The 21,314-nt window shown below is 43.5% G+C and overlaps 1 protein-coding gene across 7 annotated transcripts in view; it reads right to left on the reverse strand.

The window, feature by feature from the left end:
- Positions 1-21,314, reverse strand: part of IFFO1 (intermediate filament family orphan 1) — a 32,890-nt gene that overhangs the window by 9,995 nt on the left and 1,581 nt on the right. For 2 of the 7 annotated variants that reach the window (XM_042453772.1, XM_042453779.1), the window contains exons 2-8: positions 6,811-6,871; positions 6,629-6,724; positions 5,354-5,494; positions 4,938-4,946; positions 4,261-4,445; positions 2,739-2,859; positions 1,311-1,406 (exon numbers count right to left, since the gene is read on the reverse strand). In XM_042453772.1, the coding sequence (XP_042309706.1) occupies positions 1,311-1,406; positions 2,739-2,859; positions 4,261-4,445; positions 4,938-4,946; positions 5,354-5,494; positions 6,629-6,724; positions 6,811-6,871 (709 nt within the window). The remainder of the gene's footprint in view (positions 1-1,310; positions 1,407-2,738; positions 2,860-4,260; positions 4,446-4,937; positions 4,947-5,353; positions 5,495-6,628; positions 6,725-6,810; positions 6,872-21,314) is intronic. The other 5 variants (XM_042453774.1, XM_042453775.1, XM_042453778.1 and 2 more) reach the window with 5 other exon arrangements.

The raw sequence follows: 21,314 nt of genomic DNA on the forward strand, positions 1-21,314 counted from the left end.
GCGAAGTCAAAAAACAAGCCGAAGAAGTCCGAAGTTACCGGGGCGGGAGAAAGAGAGTGGTCAAAAACATTCCGAGGTCTAGTGAAAGTGATTCCGTAACAAGCAAGAGTGAGCGAAAGTTCCTAGAGGCAGCTAGCGCGGCGAAAAAAAGGAACTGGGGAAAAGAGCGGGAAGACAGGGGCCTTATAACGGGTGGGCGGAGTTACCGCCAAAAAGTTTCTATATGTTGCAAAGTAAACTTTGCCCAGTGATTCCAGAAGGTTCCGAGCAGCACTGCGCAGGCGCAGTGAAACCCATTTGTATGATTCGCAGAGACCACGAAGAAGAAGGTACAGTACTGTATAATCAATGAAGAATGATACAAAACATCCAGAGTCATGGTGCGTTTCTAGTCTAAGTAGGACATGCACTTCACCAGACTTTCCTTTTTGGTAATAGCCATCAGTAACACACACACTCTCGCTCTCTCTTTTTTTTTTTTGGAAAATGTCACTGTTTCTTTCATTATCTTTTCTTTTATTTACAACTGGTAAATTTGCTAATACTGTACAGCATATTTGGCTGACTACTATCTTTACATTATAAGGATCCCGCCAAGCCCAAAAGTTACTTTGGGTACAAAAATGCATTGTGGCCTAGAGCTTGGAAAACTATAGCTCTCAGAATCAACTGACTTTGGTGTCGGGTGAATTTTGGAATTGTAGGACAGGGTCCTGCATTGTGAAAATGTAGTGCAAAGGCTCTGCATAAGGAGTTATGCTGTGCCTCCCCTCTCACCCCATCCCACCCTTTAGCTGCATGACATCCACCACAGCCATTTGGTGACAACTGGAGAGAAGAGGGCATGGAAGAAGTGACTGGCACAGAATAAGGACATCCTCCACCAAGATCTCCGGAACATGCCCAGAGGTCTCAGTGGAGGATGTCACTACTCTGTGCCTGCTTCTCCGATGGACCTCCACTTTCTGCAGGTCACTAAACAGCTACAGAGAAGGGTCTCTGGCAACAAAAAAGTGGATCTGGGATCTGGTCTGGTCATTTTGTGAGTTTGGTAGAGAATTCTGACCTCTGCAGCAACTGAGAAAGTGACTAGCAATGGCATAAATTGGATTTATCATAATTCATGAACAGGATGTCAGCTGTAGTCAATTAAAATGCCTACACCCATTCCTCCATCAACTTTGGTCCCACTCATATGTACATTTCCTGCACCATGAATATTAACTAGTCAGTTAAAGATCCTATCTTTGCTTGCATCTCATTCTCTATCTCACGTCCCTCTTTATTCCCTTCTGTTATTCTTCTCTCACCTCAATTTGGTCAATGGTTTCCTGATATTCCTTCTCTCTGCTTTTGAAGAGCGACTCGGTGTCCTTGATCACTTTCTCCAAACTGTCATCTGGCTGCTGTAAGGATAAGTGGAGGTGCCCCAAAATAGGGAGAGAGAGAGAGAGAGAGAGAGAGAGAGAGAGAGAGCAGGTGTCATTTGTTAGAAAAAAGGTTACAGGACCCTGCATCACCACAGCAGGACAGAGGCAAAAGCAGAGGGGACAGCAGAACAACTCAGGCCAAAAACATCATTTATAGCACATGCATCCAGCCTGTAGTCTTAGCTAAGTTAACAATTAATTCTGATTAACTATACTGTACAAATCACAGTATTCCTGGCTTAAATTCTGCATCCAATGTCATATCAGTAAATGGATTTAGGGAACTTTCACTCTCCTATTTAGCTGCCCTAAATATGTGAATAGCAATAGTGATTTACCTCTCAGAGTTGGCAATTTTGCAGTGTTTTAAATTGTTTTCTTTTTGCCTTCCCTGTTTTCTTTCTTCAAGTGTTTCTTGAAACCTGAAGAGTACTGAAGGAACTACTTTATTCGTTAATCACTGAGTTCTCATTTGTAGGATAGTTTCCAGTCATGATTTTATTTCTTTGTAAGATGATAAACACATTGATTCCTTCAATCTGCTTTGTGTGGGGATGTCCTTGAGGACAACTTACAAGCTTTAGCTGTTGCAAAAAGCTGCTGTTGCTATACAAAATATACCACTCCTACTCCTAGTCCACATTCACTGGCATCCCTTGTAGCACTCTCTCCCCCTTTAGGTGGTTTTTAAAACATACATACATACATATGAATCAAATCCTTTTATTTACACATATAAATGTTCTTCCCCAAACTTCCTTTACTTCTGAGGAGTGATCTAAGATGACTGGGCAGCCCCAATATCAGGACGGCTGTGCTTCACTGGTTTGTGAAACATTTACTTTTTTAAATAGGTTAAAATGGCCCCAAATCCCCTGAAATTCTTTCCAAGTAGCAGTTTAGGCTACAGCAAAGGATGTGTGTGTGACAGATTGTCCAGGTTACATTTTAAAAGTAATATTATCCCCTCATGATCAAACCAAACCTAACCCATTGAAAAATAAAGGAGAGCATTGCATTGCAAGTAACATTATTTGTAGCATCATTATTTCCAGGCTCCAAGAAATCTATACTCTATCTATGTCCAACTTTTTCTTAGTCCAGTATTTTCCTACTATTTTGTTTTGTTTTTGGGGACACAAAGCTACTGTGTACAGGAGTGTGACTAATAATATATACGCGAGGAGCACAGAAGTGAGCCCAAGAGCTCCCTAAGCAACTGGGGAAGAAAGAGCTCCGCAATCATATACAGGGCTTAAGGATGGATTTGACAAGGTGGGCTTGGAAGACAAAGAGGCTGCCTGTTACCTCTCCCTGGGCTTCTGCAGCAGCAATAGCATAGCCAGAGAAATCCTCCCACAAAAGCAGCGTTTCTTCAGTCTCTTCCCAGGTGAGGCTGTCGCAGTCATCCTCAAAGTCATACTCTCTCCTGAGGACAGAAGGAGGTGTCAGATAACCCCATTACATTTTACAGTGGTCCTTCCACATTCGCTGTGAAGGACCCCCGTGAATGTGGAAGAACCACAAATAAAAAAACCACTATTGTTTTTACCTGAAAGAACACCTCTCTAGGAATCTCCCGATCCACCAGTGCAACTCTATGGTCAACATCTACCTAGAGCAGTGTTGTCTATAAGGACGTCTAGGTTCTCCAGCACAATTCCATGGTCAACTTCTGGCAGAGTTCTGCTGGAGGACCTAGGGATTCCTAGAGAGAACATATTAATCAAAACTGCAAATAATTAAATCTGCAAAACTCAAAGCTGCAAATATGAAGGGCCAACTATATATATAGATTACACATTACATTCCTATCCAGAGGAGAAGTAGGAAAGGAGAGGAGCATGTGAGGAACAGGAGCACAAGCCACCATAGGCTACTAAGGAAGATCAGGTTAAAGGAGAGGCTTTCAGACACCTCTTGTTCTGGGATGGCCAACACTGGTCTTCTTGCTGGCCCAATCCTAGTCCAGGGGCTGAAATAGCTGGAAATATTATTGTTGCGACCACAGCTACCATGCAGACAACTGGTTGACTTCACATAACAATATATATATATATATTCATGAAGCTTGGATGGTCTTATTTAGTCAGTAGGGACAGGAGGTCTGAAGTACTATAATGTTTCCAGAATCCACATGAGATAAGGTAAGTAAGTCTATACAAAATATTCTCAGAATCATTCCTTCACTTATTTACCCAACCCCTCAACAAACCACTACAAGGAACAAAATTGCTATTGTTGTGTGTCCCTTTAGGTCATTTCCAAGTTATGGTGATCCTAAGGCAAATCTATCCTGGAGTCCTCTTGGCAAGATCTGTTCAGAGAGGGTTTGTCATTGCTGTCGTCTAAGGCTGAGAGTCCACAGGGTGACTAGAAGTCCTCCTTTCCCAGGACATGTCCTACATTTCCACCTTCTGTCCAGGAGGAATTTCAAAATGTCACCCATTTTGAGAATGATTAAGAAGCATGAATTTATATTTATATATGGGTTTTTAGCTTTTGTCTACATTTTCCTGAATGTCCTACATTTTGTGGTGCCTTGTTCTCCTTTGTGGTTAGGACATCTGGTCACCTGTCCAGGGTCACCCAGTGGGTTTCCATGGCTACATGGGGATTTGAACGCTGGTCTTCCAAAGTCCTAGTCCAACACTCAAACCACTACACCATGCTTGCTGTTGCAAAATTATAATCCATCACATCTTAAAATTTAGAAGGGCCAGTGAGAACCAGTTAAAGCTTCTCTATAAAGTATTAGCTGGATTAGCAAATTCTTCATCAGTAGCTTGTCTCATTCCTCCCCACTGCACATGATGCTGGCTACACTCACAGCTGGTTGAGCATCCTTTGCATCTCCTCATTTATGCTCATGGCTGTGGTCTCATCTTCCTCCTCCTCTTCAGGTTTTTTGGAGGCCTCGCTCTCAGACATGGAGGTGTCTTCATCACTGACCAGCTTTCTCTCCCGCTTCCGCCCCACTGTACTTGGGACCTTAATGGGAGATAAGTGCAGAGACTACAGAACAAGGTTGGGTTGGAAGTCAGAAGTGGGGAGGGGGCAGGTGAGAAGAGGTGTGAGGGAAAATGGGATGATGTGGAATGATATGGAGAGAGGGAAAGGGAGAAAAAGAAAGAAAGAAAGAAAGAAAGAAAGAAAGAAAGAAAGAAAGAAGGATGGGGTGGGGTGGGGAGAAAGACAGAAAGTGGGGAAGGGACAAGAAAGACGGGCTTATTATGACCAGGTTAAAGATGGTATGTTGGCTAAAATGCAGTTTTAGAAACCTCTATTTTTAAAGTAAAAACTAAGCAGCTGAAGATGCAATCTGATGAAGGTTCACAACAAGGGAACTCAAATCATACACCAAAAATGGAGGCAGGGAGACAGAAAGACAGATCTATTAAGTAGTAGAGGGAGAAAAAATGCCAGGATTTACAGTTAAGTTCCATTTTACAGAAAAGCTTCTAACTTGCATATCTTTTCCAGCTCAAAGAAAAAACAACAACTAACCAACTGCTTCTGTAGGGAAAGCAAGAGAAAGAAGACAGCAAGTGCAAGATAGTGAGCAAGTGAATAAGACAAAGAAAGAGAGAGAAAAAAGGGGGTGGGGAGGAGAAGGGAGAGATGGTGTTAGAGAGAGACACCCACAGTGAACTATGTCTCCCTCTCCAGCAGCGGCTTCCTTGAGTGGGCCGGCCAGCTCTAGCTGCAGAGATAGTGTCAGGGCCTCCCTACAGCCTCACGGAGATCTTGTGCAGGCTGTCCTCAGACACAAAGACTTTTATGTTTTGTGATTCCCATGAGAAACTGAGGTGGACATATGAAATAAGGTGGAAGCAACAGGACATTTTCCCTTGGAAGGGATGCATGTTGGTTTTTCAGTATCTCCCTTCTGCCCAATGGGAAGCACATCTGGGGACTCTCACCTGAAACATTTTGATCATGTCCTCACAGTTGCGCTGTTGGGCCACATCGCAAAGTTTAGCTGTAATGTCTATGCGCCGGCAGATGTCCATGTCCACTTTCATGGCTTTTTCTTGAATCTTGGTATCCAGTTCAGTAAGGTTCTGATCCAGCACCAAGTAATGAAGAAAGGATGGGAATTAGATAAGGGCCCAAATAAAGTTTCCAGTACAAATTATGCTCATCATGAATAAAATCTCACATTGAATGTGAGTGTGAAATGTATTCTTGACATCATATTTTACAGCTAGGAACGAAAGCTAGGGTGGGCAAACTGTGGCCTGTAGGCTACATGTGGCCCCTAGGGTTGTTTATGTGGCACCCAGGGATCATTTTTCAGCATCAAGATGGAGCCATTTTTGCCAGGTTTTGGAGGTTCCCTTGATCATTTTGGACCTCTTTTTTTACAAGCCAGAAATGACTTCTGACTACTTGTTTTGAAAAATGCCTTTGTCTAGGCCTAAAATGGTCCAGTGGTTCTAACAAGCATGTCCTCCCAGAGCTCCAAGACTGCATACAATGTGTGTGTGTTGTTGTTGGGTTTGGTGGGGCGGGGGGAGGTGCAGTGGGAAACGTGTGCCCCAAGGTCTCATAAAATCATAGCGCAGGAAGAGATCACAATGACCATCCAGTTCAACTCCACTGTGCCATTCAGGAAGATACCATCAAAGCCCTCTCAACAAATGGCCATCCAGACTCTGTTTAAAGACCTCCAAAGAAGGAGACTCCACCACTCTCTGAGGGAGTTTGTTCCACTGTTGAACAACTCTTAGTCAGGAAGTTCTTTCTAATGTTTAGGTGGAATCTCTTTCCCTTTAGTTTGAATCCACTGTTCTGGGTCCTAATCTCTGGAGCAACAGAAAACAAGCTTGCTCCATCCTCAGTGTGACACCGCTTCAAATACAGGGCTATTATATAACCCCTTAACCTTCTCTTCTTCAGGCTAAAAATACCCAGCTCCCTAAGCCTCTCCTCATTGGGCTTTATGGTTTCCAGACCCTTCACCATTTTGGCTTCACCACTCCAGCTTGTCAACATCCTTTTCGAATTGTGGTGCCCATTGTTATCTCCTATGGAGCCAAGGTGCCCTTTCCAGCCTTCCACAACTGCTCACTCCTGCACTAGAGTATCCTCCATGCCCTATGTCAGTCTGCAATTACACAACTGCCATCTCTCTCTGGCCCTGACATAAGGTTGCAGATGTATGAATGCAGATGGTGGGAAGGATATATACTTACATTGCTCATCAGCCCCTTGAAAACAACCAGTTCTGCCTTCAGTTGTTCCACCTTCATAGCCAGCTCCTCCTGACATGCTTCCGCCTCTTGAGCCTCCTATTTGGGAGGCAAACATACAAGTAATAATGTGGAGAGAGAAAGGACAAATCTGTATGTGACAGAATAAATGGAAAGTCCCTCACCTCATTTAGCTCAGTCACTCGGTCCTGGAGCTGAACACGCATGGTGTACTCCTCTTCCCACCTGGCAAGACAAATGGACGAAAGACATGGCAGTCATTCTGAAACCTGAAGGATCCTTCCCATTGGGTGAAATCTGGCCCTGGTACAAGAAACGTTGGTCACATCCAAAAGAAACTGGCAAGGACAGTGGAACACCCTCTGGAATGTGTTGCAATGACAGGTGGGAGGCTCTGCCATACAGCTATAACTCCTCTTGCTCTGAATGTGATGCCTGTTATTCACATCCTACCAGGCGTAGAGGGAAGAGAGTAACCACAACCTATGTTTAGCAACTGCAACACTCCCTGGCCCAGAATAAACCACACTGATAGATGACTCCAGCCTCTCCTCTCTGCTATGCTGGATCAGGCCAATGGGAATGTCTATCTTCATCAATTTTGGAGCAGCCATAGGTAGCATTCTCTCTTCCGTCCTACACAACTATGCATGAACCAGCTGTCTTTGGCCTATGGAGTGGTATTTTCCTACTGCCAGATTGCTAGATCCATCTCTCCACAGACCATTAAATCAATAGTCTTTGCCACTGTTCAAAGTGACTCCACCACCCTGCACTGCCATCAATTTATTTTATTTATATCCCGCCTTCCTCCCATTATAGGGATTCAAGGCACCTAACCGAATTTAAAACAGTACAAGTTAATAACAGTATAAGGTATTAAAATGTAGATACAAAGTTTAAAAAACAATTAAACAATTTTAAAAAGTTAATAACATTATAATCAATCAACTGCAATACAGTCAGCCCTCTGTATCCCCAGATTCAACCATCCATGGTTTGAAAATGTTGTTGTTGTTGTGTGCCTTCAAGTTGTTTCCTGTTTAGGGTGACCCTAACCTACCATGGGGTTTTCTTGGCAGAATCATAGTCCAATGCCCAAAACTCTACACTACCCTGGCCTTCTTTTGAAAATATTATATACAAATATTTTATATGTGTGTGTGTGTGTGTAAAATATTATGCACATGCACACTCGGAAACCTCAGCCTTGATTTTATCATTTTATATAAGGGATGCAATTTTGCTATGGCATTGTATTTCATGGGACTCGAGCACCCATGGATTTTGATATTCCCAGGGGAGTCCTGGAACCAAACCACAGCAGATAGCAAGGGCTCACAACAACAACAACAAACAACAAGACACCATTGTCTTTAATAGGACTTGAGCATCCATGGATTCTGGTATTCATAATAGTAATAATAATAATAATAATAATAATAATAATAATAATAATACACCATTGTCTTTAATAGGACTTGAGCATCCATGGATGTTAGTATCCATGAGGGTTCCTGGAACCAAACCCCAGTGGATACAAGGGCACACTGTAGTAGTAGTAGTAGTAGTAGTAGTAATAATAATAATAATAATAATATATTTATTTATTTATTTATTTATTTATTAGAGTACTTATACCCCATCCTTCAGCCCTAAAGGCTATCAATGTTGGTATGGACTTGGGCATCCATGGATGTTGGTATCCCTGGAGGGTCCTGGAACCAAACCCCAGTGAATAGCAAGGGCCCAATGTACAAAGGAATGCCTTGACTACAGGAAACTAGTGCAAAGAGAACACAAGAACAGCCCCTCTGGATTAGCCCCCAATTTTACAAAATGCCTATCTCATCTGCCAATCACCATCTGCCTTGCAATGCTAATGGATTCATCCTTCCTCTCCACTAAACTGAACAGACAAAGTTCCAAGATGGGAAAAAGAGAAGAAAGAAAAGAACACTGTACACAGCTGTAGCAGAAGTGGGATAAGGCACAGTCTCCCTTTTCTGCCTCCTTTTTACAGCCTTCATTTTTTGTTTTGTTTCATTTTCTTTTGCATAAAACAAAGGGCACTTAAGAAAGCCCACTTCCTTCCAGATGCAACAGCTCTGTTGCTCCCTGCCTTGCCTAAAATAAGTGGATTTTTTCCTCTGGCAAGCCCCAAGCCAAACATTCTCTATGCCAGAAGAGTCCGTCTCCTTACCAGACCTTACAGGGCAAGAACAAATTGGTGATTACTCATTGTTTGGGGAAAACACATAAAATGGAGCAGAATATGAGAAAAAAGGAATGACTCAGGCAGTGGGCATGAGGAGGGAGGGGCAGACTAAACTTTTGCATTAAATGCGTCACTTCTGCAAAATACAGTTACCTCCCTTCAGTGTCCCAGCATTCCCACCCCTTTAAAAATCTGTTTTTGAGACCATATACCATGTTGTTGTGTGCCTTCAAGTTATTTCTGACTTATGGTGACAATAAGGTGAACCTATCAGAACATTTTCTTTGTGAGATTTGTTCAGAGAGAGTGTGTGACTGGTTGAAGTGTAGCCAATGGGTTTCCATGGCTGAACAGAGATTCAAACCCTGGTTTCCAGCCTTGTAGTCCAGCATTCAAATCACTACACCACACTGTCTCACACCATGCATCCAAGAATCTTGGAGTTGGAAGGGACCATAACAGCCATCCAGGTAACCGACTGTCATGCAAGAAGAAGTAAGATCTATCAGATATCATTTCACTTATCCATTCCGAAGTATGGATAGTGGTCCAATTTGAACCATCTTTGCATTTAGCCAAAGATCATATTGTACCTGTGACTTTGGTCCAAAACACATTACAGAAATAATCCAGTTTGAGACTGCTATAACTGCCTTGGCTGTGCTAGGGAATCCTGGGAAATGTAGTTTATTGCGACACCAGAGCTCTTTGACAGAGAGGAAGGCTCCATGTCTCACAAAATTACCATTTTCAGAATTCCCTAGCACTGAGCCAGGGCAGTTTAAAATGTCTCAAACTGGATTATTTCTGCAGTGTGTTTTGTACCTTTGTTTCATTCTGACAGACCATCAAACCTGGATGACTGGGGCCTGAATGAATCCACACTCCAGTGTTACTGGGAAGCCTTCCAAGGTGCCTCTCTCTAATAAATCATTGCTCCTCTGCTCCAAGCCGCATGCAGAATTCCAGTTCCAGCATGCAGAGTCTTCCACACTGTGAAGGGCTGTTGCATTTTGTCCATAACGTCATCTTGTCCTGTTCCATCCACGTCAGTAGTTCTGACATGTCTGCTATAGGTGGAGAAGGAGAAGGCTGACATCGCTTGAACAGCCATTTGAAACCACACACACACACACAAATATCTAAGCAATCTTTTAAGAAATCCTGCACCATTATTTCATGCCCACCACTCAAGCATGACTATTCATTACCTCTGTGAAGTGTCAAAACAATTTTTCCAGCTGCAATCACACGTATATCTACTCAAAAGCAAATTTGCAACATTGTCCTGAGTGTGATAATCTGCTATGGCATTCAACACAGAGCAAGCAGAAACCCTCACCTACCCACCCAGCCACTTTTGGTCTTGGCTTGTGTTTCTTGGTCACAATGCTTAAGCTTGGGAGATGGTTTTCTTATGCACAAACTGAGAAACCTGGTTGAAATCAACCTTTTTCTTCCGTATTATCTCCATGCCATTAGCCTTTCAGCTCTAACCCTGTATGGTGTTTTGAGCTACACCGTCACTTTCCTTCCTTCATTGCTAACTGGTAAAAATATATTAAGTGCTGCAGAAAGAGCAAGACTGATGTGACTATTGGGAACTATGAAAAATCCAAGACCTCCTTCCCATCCTTTTCACACCCGGCGGCCTTCTCTGCTCCCCCTCCCCAAAACCTGGCCAACATCTTTCCCTTCTCATCTGCAATGCACCATTTCCTAATAATAGGCTCCCAGCTGCCAGAGTCCCTCCTCCTCACTCCACACAGCTCAGGCAAGCAGACAGCATCTAGCACAGTTTCCTTGAGTGACCCCATAGCTCTTCCCTCCCCACCCCACCATCCAGCAAGTGGCTCTGAAGATGGAAGACAACAAAGGGAAACAAAGGAAGAGGTGCAACAACGCAGTTCCAAAGAGGCCATGTCACCGAAACACCACCAGGCCACCAGCAAACCTTCCTGCCATTCTTCCCGCAGGGCAATAAACCTTCATTCCTTAAAGTAGGAATGGGAGTCCTGCAGTCTTCCAGATACTGTTGGACTGCAACTCCCAGCATTCCTCATGATTGGCTAGAGATGCTGAGAATTGCAGTGCCACAACATCTGCAAAGCTGTATGATTCCCACCCGCCCCTGCCCTAAAGATATTAGACTCACAACATCAAGAAAAATGATGGGCAAGGTACTCTCGGAGGTCTTCAGAAAGCAGCTCAATCCAGCCTAGGTTGCCAAGCCTAATTCTTTTGGGAGCTCTTTCCTAGCCCCCGACTCAACCTGCTTTTAGTGTTAACCGTGAGAGCACCAGGTTTCAGAGGGCTAATTTGGGATCAAGAGTAATACAGTACTCACAAAGTATATATACACTGGTTTAAGGTCCACTATACAACCTATATCTACAGCAAGCATGCCCACGCTTTCCCTACCAAGACACCTGTGATGTGCCTCACTTACATGGATGTGATAAAACAAGGATGGGAATCATGTGGCCCTCTAATGTTGCTGAATTGAAAGTCTCATCAACTTTCACTACTCCCCATGCTGGGTATTGCAACCCAATAGTATTTGGAGGGCTGCATGATTCCCACCCCAGGCTAAAGAGAAGAATGTTCTTGCCATATCATGTTATGGCCTACTTTTTTGTCTCCAGCACATGCCTCAGGGAAGCTCACATCAGAGCATGAAAGGAACAGATCTCCTTGATTCTTAATGTGCCCTGCACACCCAGATCCACTAGGAGGAATCAAGGGGAAAATTCTCAGCCTTATTAATCCAACTGCAGTTAGGACCACTGCAGCGAGGATATTTACCTACATGTTGACTGACATAGTTGGGACTAACCAGGAGGCGACTTATTTCTACACCCCAGCTGTAAGCTGCCCTGCTAATTCCCCCAGCCATACACCTGAGAATTGTAGTTCTATATAGGTCAAAGGGATATGAAAATACTCTAATGGATTCTCTGTGCTTTCAACAAATAATTCCTAATTTTTATTTTAGAAGAAGCCATGATAGTAAGACTGGTATAAACCTAATACAAGTTGGCAGTGCACATACACCTTCCATTGGAAAGGAAAGCCAAAGAACTGATGTCTCTTCATTTTCGTCAGATTTAATGAATTAAAAAGGAATTAAAGACTAAAGAGGGAATATGTTTTTAAAACATATAACAAATGTGTGTTTTAACTACATTGGGCATAATTTATGGAAACTACATCTGGTATAATTTACTGAAGGCGGATCAGATAGTCCTTGCAAAAGCCTTCCCAGTCCCCAAAACTGTGTTTTTCTGCAGACATTAGTGGGACTCAATATAACTACATAGTCATCTCGTCTCTGCATTTGCTACTCCAACACCACTTCATTTCTGAGAATTCAAGCCCTCTCTAGAACATTTATTGATTCCTGCCATTAGGATGTTTTTTCCTCAAGATATCTATGTTGGGTGTGTGTGAGAAAAGGAAAGGAAGGAGAAACAAACAAACATAGGGCCCAAACAGACAGGCTGCTTCGGGTCACTTTGGAGGTATGTTGTTTAAATGCTACATGCGTCCTAAGAGACCGGAAGCCACGCCAAAGCCACGCCCCAGTCCTAAGGACAGGAGCGCAGCTTCTGGCCTCTTCAGTTGTACATGTCATTTAAACAGCATACCTCCTAAGTGACCAGAAGCAGTTTTATTTTGGCCTGTCTGTTTGGATCCATAGTTCAGTAATAAGGATCTTCTTCTACTTCAGGAGCCACTTGTTCCCTTGAATCGTGGTGGGGTGTCCACTTGCCAATTTAGAGACTTAGCATTTATTTAGTGCTGCCGGCAAATGCACAAAGCCAAATTTATACACCAGAAACATCCTCTCTTGTGCACCCACAAGGCACAGGCATTTGAATTCCCCACATACTTGATTCAGTACAGTTGAGAACTGGCCCTTTTCCTGTATTTTAATAAGAGCCAGGCACAGGGGACTCAAAACAAGTGGAATATTTCCCATGGCATTCTCTCCATATCAAGAAAAGCTTCAGCCACTACCTTAACAGTGGATTAGGCTGCTCTGAAGGACACAGGAAAAAAGGAGAGTCAGGGGTTTGTGGCTGGGGAGCATGGAAAAAGAAAAAAGAAATACTATATCACTCTCTACAGTCTTCTCCTTCCTGGTAGAATCTGCTGAATATTCACTAGTGGAAGAGAAGATCCAGTTTGATTTCTTTCTTGCCTTTTGTTCCAATATGCCTTGGGCTGCTGGACCAATTTCCACATACCATGACTAAGAAGATACTAAAGACAGAGGAGTTTAAAGGAGACTTGGTGGGCTAGGAGTAGGTGGTGGTGATGCTTGATCCTTTCTTCATCTGCCATTTTTCCACTCCAGATTCATGCAAGAGAAATGTTTGCAACAGCAGACAGAGATCTAGAAGCATCTGGAGCAGAGAATCAGCTGGGCAAAGAAAGGTAAAAGCAGCAGAAACCTCTCTGCCCGCTACTGTGCCCTCTAAAAGATTTATTTTCCCCTCAGATGCATCTACACACATTAAAGAAGAAATACAGTGAGCTCTTGGTACCAGGACCTCCTGTGGTACAAAATCCATGGATGCTCAAGTCTCATTAAACACAATAGCATAGTGAAATGGTGTCCTTTAAATAAAATGGGAAAATCTAAAGGCCTGAACAGACAGGCCAAAATAAAGCTGCTTCGGGTCACTTTGGAGGTATGCTGTTTAAATGGCACACGCATATTAAGAGGCCAGAAGCTGTACCAAAGCTGTGCTCCAGTCCTTGGGACTAGAGCATGGCTTTGGTGTGGTTTCCAGCCTCTTAGGAAGCAGGCAGCATTTAAACAGCATACCTCCAAAGTGACCCAAAGCAGCTTTATTTTGGCCTCTCTGTTCGGGCCCTTAGTTTCCTTTTTGGAATTTATTTCAAAGTATTTTCAAGCAGTGGATGGTTGAATCTGTGGATACATAAATCCAACTGTACCTAAGCACTGTAAAGGCAGGTGTAAGGACCTAACCAGTACGGCTACCAGAAAAAAGGTACTCAGGTGTTTTACAGAGCTTCAGGAAGAAACCAGGGTGGCTCAGTGGTTTGAATTTAGCTTTACCTCATCAAAACACTTTTCTGACATAGCTATATCAAGAATGACTATCCATTGGCATCTCACTTATCTTGGATGAGGATAAGGCAGAGGAGTGGGAAAGAAGCTTCACTGGTTTTTTTGAAAGACAAGTTATGATCATAACTATAAGAGACAGGACAGTTAGATAAGCATTAAAGCAGTCAATGAGAGAGAAACTCACAACATAGATCCTACAACACATTTGCACATTCGTGTAGCCTTGCTACAAGCAGCAGCGGTGATAGCAAAAAACCACAGTGACAGGATTAGGGCCTGGGACTTTTAGTCCTGCATTTGTAGTTTGCTTGTGCATTTTGTAGGAGAAGGTCTTCTAAGGGCTACCCAGCTAGACATTTCTGGAAATGAAAGCAACATTCAGGGAATAAAAAGCAACTATTTGCACGTAGTTTACCAACTACTATTAGCCACTGAAAAAGCGGATAGCATTGACAGATCTACTCTACGAATCTGTCTACTCTACTTGGTCACAACCAAATCTCAAGGCAGTGGATTTCATATCTTAAAAGCACTTTGTTTTGCCTGTGCTGAATCTGCTGCCCATCAGCTTTATGGCCCCACATTCTTGTATGGAGAGGAAGAAAGCATTATCCACAAGGATGATGGTTCTTTCTCTTAACAGCCCCCTCCATCCATCGAGGTCAAAAGAGCCATGACAAAAGAGATTCAAGGCCAGATTTTTGAAAAAGAAATTAGAAGTGGCCCAACAGGTATTGGGCACTAGTGCTGGGGGGGGGAGGGGCTCCCACAACAATTTATTGTTTGCTGTTGTTGTGTGCCTTCTAGTTGTTTCTGACTAATGGCAACCCTATGGCGAAATTTTCAGAGGGTTTCTTGGCATGTTTCTTCAGAAGGGGTGGGTTGCCATTGCCTTCCCTGAGGCTGAGAGAGTGTGACTTGCCCAAGGTTGAGCTAGGATTCTAACCCTGGTCCCCCAGTGTCATAGTCCAAACACTCAAACAACTATGCCATGCTGGCTCCATACCAATTTACCTAAATTAATCCATCATCTCAGTCCACTGATGGTTTTGAAGCTCCATTGGATGGGGAAAAGAGGACAACCCAAAATACACCATCTGTCTTTTTCCTAGAATCATAAGTGCATTACAGACGTGCCGAAGGGGTGTGCTAGGGTTAGGAAGGGGTGTATTAGGGTTGAGAAGGGGTGTTACTTCCAGACGCCCCTCAACCCTAGTACGGACCGAGTCCGTACAAAATGGCTGTGCCCGTCCACACGGGGGCCACCATTTTGACGTTGCGGATGCGTAGCGTCCGAATGTCGCATGGCGGAAATGATGCCACAAGTGCACGACTAGTGCCTTGTGGCGCCACTTCCGGGGCGCAGAAAGAAGGGCCATTTCGGCACTTCTTTCTTGCTGTGCTCAGGAACCGCGCGGTTTGGCTGCTGCGGTTCCCGGACGCAGCAACCGGTGCCGGCGGCAGAGCGCCCTTCTTGGGCGCTCTGTTAACGCGCCTTATAATCCTAGAGTTGGAAGAGACTGCAAGGGCCATCCAGTCTAACCCCCTGCCATGTAAGAAATCCAAATCAAAGCTTCCCTGAAAGATGGCCATCCAGCCTCTGCTTAAAGACCTCCAAGGAAGGAGACTCCACTACACTCTGAGGGAGTTTGTTCCGCTATCAAACAGCCCTTACTGTCAGGAAGCTCCTCCTAATGTTGAGATGGAATCCTGGTTAATAGTAATGGGGACTGGGATGTGATTTCAAACAACCCTTCCCTTAACCTGATCGCTCTGCCTACAGCTACATTTAAAATTTAAAAATTGAGATTCGGTTACCAACTTTCCATATTGCATCTGTTTTAGCGCTTGTCTTTTTTCCACAAGCAAAGAAATTCTCTCAACACTTTGTTTTTTCTGCTTAGGGAAGACAGTCCAACTGCATCATCGCTTTGGCTTTCCTCTTCTGCATCTTTTTCAACTCCAGTCATGGACAAGGAGGGGGAAGTCTGCAGCACATGAGTAAGATCCACATACCTGCAAAGCCCTGCTAACTTCTCTCCATCTAGGTTCAAAACACACTGCAGAAATAACCCAGTTTGAGACCGCTTTAACTGCTTTGGTTCAGTGCTAGGGAGTCCTGGGAATTCTGGTGTAATGCGGTGCCAAAGCTCTCTGACAGAGAAGGCTAAATGTCTCACAAAACTACAGTTCCCAGGATTTCCTAGTATTGAGCCAGGGCAGTTAAAGTGGTCTCAAACTGGATTATTTCTGTAGTGTGTTTTGAACCCTAGTCACATACACACACCCCACTCATTTCTGAGATGTCACCAGATATTTTTTGTACAACTCACTCTCAGAAATTAAAGACTGATCCTACATCTAACCTTGTGATCCTACATGAACCTCATGATTCTACGTCCAACCTCAAATTCTCTACTGCATTTATCTACAAAACAGCAATAGCGGCTTCATTTAAAAGTATTTCATTCAAAATACATACAACTTTTTGTTTCCTGCTCTGCCATGACTGTGACCCAGTATCAATGGTGACTTTGCATGTTACAAGGAAATAGCGGCAACAGAAATACGTGTGACGTGCATCTTTTCTTCACCCTTGTGCAAAAGACAGATCTTCCCCATGGCAACATGAGTAAAATCCACATACACACAAGGAATTCCCATATCTTGCTGTCACATGTGATACCAGGAGGAAAATGTACAAGTACATTTGGTAACATGTGATTCAACCGTCCTAAATTCTTTTCATGCTCAAACCAGATGAGTTAGCAATAGCCACATGGAATCACAGAACTGAAGAGTTAAAAGGGATCCCAAAAGGCCACCTATTCCAATCCCCTGACAAGGCAGGAATATGACACTAAACAGAATCTATGGTCCAAAACACACAGTGTGAGACTGCTTTAACTGCCCTGGCTCAATGATAGGGAGCCACAATAAACTACAATTCCCAGGATTCCCTAGCACTGAGCCAGAACAGTTAAAGCGGTCTTTGACTGGATTATTTATGCAGTGTGTTTTGGACCTTTGCTTACAAATCTCTAGTGAAGAAGAATTCACCACTTTTGGAGATATTCTGTTCTACAGCTGAATAGCTCTTACTGTTAAGGTTTGATTGGTATTTACTCCAAATACAACTTCTTGGCAAATGCTCATTCCCTATCCATCTCACTGGTAAAATTTGTCAGAATGAAGGATTTCTCTCCACAATCACAGATTTTCACTAGTATATATATGATTATCTTACAATTGATTTGGATCTAGATCTAGATCTATATTCAAAACCTTTCCCATTTCGAGTGCATGCCAGTTCTTACCAACCAGAAGCCTCAAAAATATGAATAATGAGACAACTGGCCCACTTGGTGAAGTTCAGTGTAAAGTCCACATTTGAACCTGCCTCCCATCAATGAAGCCCAACACTGTTAAAGACAGCTGCACTCTCAGAATATTTAAAAGTACCCCATGTTTTGCACACACTGCAGATCTTCCTGCCTTTCCCACCCTTCACATCTGTATTTCCTGTAAGCATTTAATATTCTGTTTATTGATTTATTTTCATTTCTATACTACTTTTCTCATGGAGAGGGACTCAATTTAAAAAAATCAATTTTAATGTGACGTTTTAAAAAATGCGACATTTTATTTTTAAAAATCTGTCTTAAAACTTTTTGTAAACCTTTTAATGTTTAATCTCAGTGGGCAGATTTTATCCTCCTGCTATTTAAAAGCAAAGCGCCCAGTTATGTAACCAACCCTAAGTATGCATGATTTTACTGCATTGCTTTTTAATGTAATACCTGTGTATTATTATTAATGCATAATTTTTCACCTTACTGTTTTAATGTTTTCTTTGTTTCTTTTAGGCTGGTCTTCGATCGAAATAGTGTGTGTGTGTGTGTGTGTGTGTGTGTAATGTGTTATGGAAGCTGCCTTGCATCCCGACCTGGGAGAATGGCAGCATATATATAAATAAAATAAATTGTTTTGAACAATAAAATTTTTAAAACAATTAACATAATTATATTAAAACAGTCTAAAACTATTTTAAAAGTATACAAAAGATAGATAGATAGATAGATAGATAGATAGATAGATAGATAGATAGATAGATAGATAGATAGATAGATAGATAGACAGACAGACAGACAGACAGATGGACGGACAGTACACACTTCAATAAGAAGCTTCCCTGCAAGTGATTACATGTTAAAAATCTGCTTAAACAAAAATGACTTTGCTTGCAAGCAAAAGGAAAGCAGGGAGTGGGCCAGCCTAGCCTCTTGTAGAAGGGAGTTCCAGCGGGTGGGAGCAGCCACCAAGAAGGCCCTGTCTCTTGTGTCCTCACCAAGTGATCCTGGGATGGTGGTGGGACTGGGAGAAAGCCTACTTGTCTAATAGACTATCAAAATCAGTTTGGCCTGGTACAAATGGGCGCTTTGTGGTGCCCTGGGACCAAAACTAGGGTTCGGGAGTGCAGAGTGACCGTGACACCATCATGGCCTCCCATCCACATGGGGGGGGGGTGCCATGATACGCACACGCCATGCAGTAAGCAGACGTCGCTTGCAGGAAGTGGCGTCATGACGGCGCCCTTTCCTCTTTACTGCGCTGCAAAAAAAGAAGCTGCTCTAGGCAGCTTCTTTTTGGCAGTGCATCATTGTCACGCTGTTTGGTGGCTGTGATGTGGGACAAGGGCAGGCGGCACAGAGCTACCTGTCTGTTGAGCCCCATAATAAGTTTTTCTGATGCTTAACAGCTGATATGAAATAGGCAGGGAGAGCTAGTGTGGTGTAGTGGTTTGAGTGTTGGGCCAGGACTCTGTAGACCAGGGTTCAAATAACAGCCCATATGTTGCAGATAGTGCCATCCCTGAAGCTGGTGTCATCAGGTGCAGGGGTGACCTTAGCCAAGCCACACTTTCTCAGCTTCAGAAGAGGACAACAGCAAACCCCTTTTGAGGAAATCTTGCCTAGAAAAACCCAGTAGGGTCACCACTATAAAAAAGAAAAAATCAACCACATTATAAGGCAGATAGAAATCTCAAAGATGAAAAAGAGGCACCTTTAAGATAGGAAAGTGGCAGGAAAGAAATCCTACAAGCCTGCCTCCTTCGTAACTGAAGTGCAGTAACAGAGAAGGCCTTTTGGTTTGGTTACAGCCTTCCTCATTTCTGAAGGTGGGCTGACAAAAGCTTCTCAGAACATTTTAGCAACCAGGTAGTTTTGGAAGTGAGAACCTCTCCTCAAAACTTTGCCTTAATTCCTTATGGTTGAAGGACACGTTTTATACAACTCCATACCTCTCTAAAAAGTGAAAAGGAGCCCCTGAGCTTGAGATTTTCAGGAAGAAACAATATACAAAAGCCACGTTGTTGTTGTTGTTGTTGTTGTTGTTGTGTGCCTTCAAATTCTTTCCAACCTATGGGCAACCCTAAAACAAATTTTTCACGGGGCTTTTCTTGGCAAGATTTATTCAGAGGGGTTTTGCCACTACCAGCCTCTGAGGCTGAGACAGTGTGACTTGGCCAAGGTCACCAAGCGAGTTTCATGGCAAAACAGGGGTTTGAACCCTCTTTTCCAGAGTCATAGTCCGATGCTCAAACCACTACTCCATGCTGGCTCCCAAAAGCATCTTCACTATACATTTGTTCCCTTGTCACTCCCTGCAAGCGTCTAAATGTAGGCTGCAAGTTTCTCAAGCTGAGGACCCGACTTTTGCTTAGACAGACCAAAACCATTTTTGTCTGTAGAGCGCAATGTGCACCGACAGCGCTACAAAAATAAGACATTACAGCTACAAATAATATTTCTTTGCAAACGCAGGTCTTTAAAGGGCTTGGGTTTCCGCACTGCCTCCCCCTCCAAGTCGGCTGAGTCAGCCTTTGCTGGCGGCAGAGATGTGGCACAGAAGCCATCCAAGATGGCTCTCTCTTCAGAGATCCCAAATAACAGAGTAACGGAATAAATCTAACACAACTCCTTGTAGGAGTCAGACACACATTTTACATCTCAAAAACCCAAAGTTATTTTCGTACCATCTGATTATATAATATAACCAATTGCGGTTGAATAGTTCCATATTTGCTGTCTCTGTGTGATCTCTGGACTACATAGAACCCCTTCCACACATCCCATGTCAAGAGCATATGTGGAGGACCTTTCCAAGAATTTTGAACAGCAACTGGTTATATTGCATTATTACATGCTATTCATTTTTTTTAAAACATGAAATGTATATCGAAGTTGGTAATGTGATTCTGTAAATACACAAGGAGTTTTGTCAGCATTGTTCCATTGCTCTGTTATTTGGGATACTGTCCTTGAGGTGAGTGCTGACTTTTTTCTGGTCTCACATCAGAGACTCAGGAGAAGATGCTAAACGGATAGCAATGTGGGCACCGTGCATGTTTCCGTAGGTGTCCCAAAATAAAGGGGTGGCAATATGGCTTCTGGTGGACCCACTTAGGGTTTGGTGTGGCTGCTGGGCAAGTAGGAAAGTGCCCCTTTGTGCTTGCCCAGGAGCCATACCATTATCCCCAGGTGTGCTGCCCCACTGGTTGTACCACCCTTTCTGGGGTGCCACCCGGCATTGTCTGCACCCCCCTGATGACACCACTGGATGCAGACTTGTTTATATACATCTCTCTCACTCTTAGGCTGGGTGGCAACACTGCTTTGTCAGGTCAAGGTTGTTGACAGCAGGACCTTTGGAAACGTCTCAATTCAAGAGCAGAAAGGGTTTTTGGATCACAGTGCTCCCTCCACAGAAAAGAGTGCCAAACTTCCCAGGTCACAACGGGAGAGACCTTGCATCCGCACTGCAGACATAATCCTGCTTTGACCCCACTTGACCTGCCATGGCTCCATGCTGTGGAATTCTGGGAAGTGTAGTCTGTTGAGGCACTGGAGTGCTGCTCTCCTCTTGGGGTGGTCCTCTCAGAGCTCAGCTCTGGGGCCACAACAAACTACAAATGGAGGTTGAGGACAAGTCCTGGAAAAGTGGGATGTGTCTCATCCCCCTGAGTGGAGCTCTTCTTGGGCAGAAGATGGAAATGTGGGAGAGGTCTTGGGAAAGGAAGATATGTCTGAGTGGAGGACCTTATGATGGAGTTTCTCCTGGAGAGAAGGTGGAAATGGAGGACAGGTTCTGGAAAGGGACAATATCTGGTCACCCTGAATGGAGGCCCTTTTGGAGTTCCTCTTGGGCAGAAGGTGGAAAAGTGAGACAGATCCTGGAAGAGGAGGACAAGTTCTTCCTGGAGAGAAGGTGGAAATGTGGGACAGGTCTTGGAAAAGGAAGACATGGCTGGTTGCCCAGAATGGAGGACCTTTTGGGGTTCCTCCTGG

Source organism: Sceloporus undulatus, chromosome 2, assembly GCF_019175285.1.
Source record: "Sceloporus undulatus isolate JIND9_A2432 ecotype Alabama chromosome 2, SceUnd_v1.1, whole genome shotgun sequence".
NCBI lineage: Eukaryota > Metazoa > Chordata > Lepidosauria > Squamata > Phrynosomatidae > Sceloporus > Sceloporus undulatus.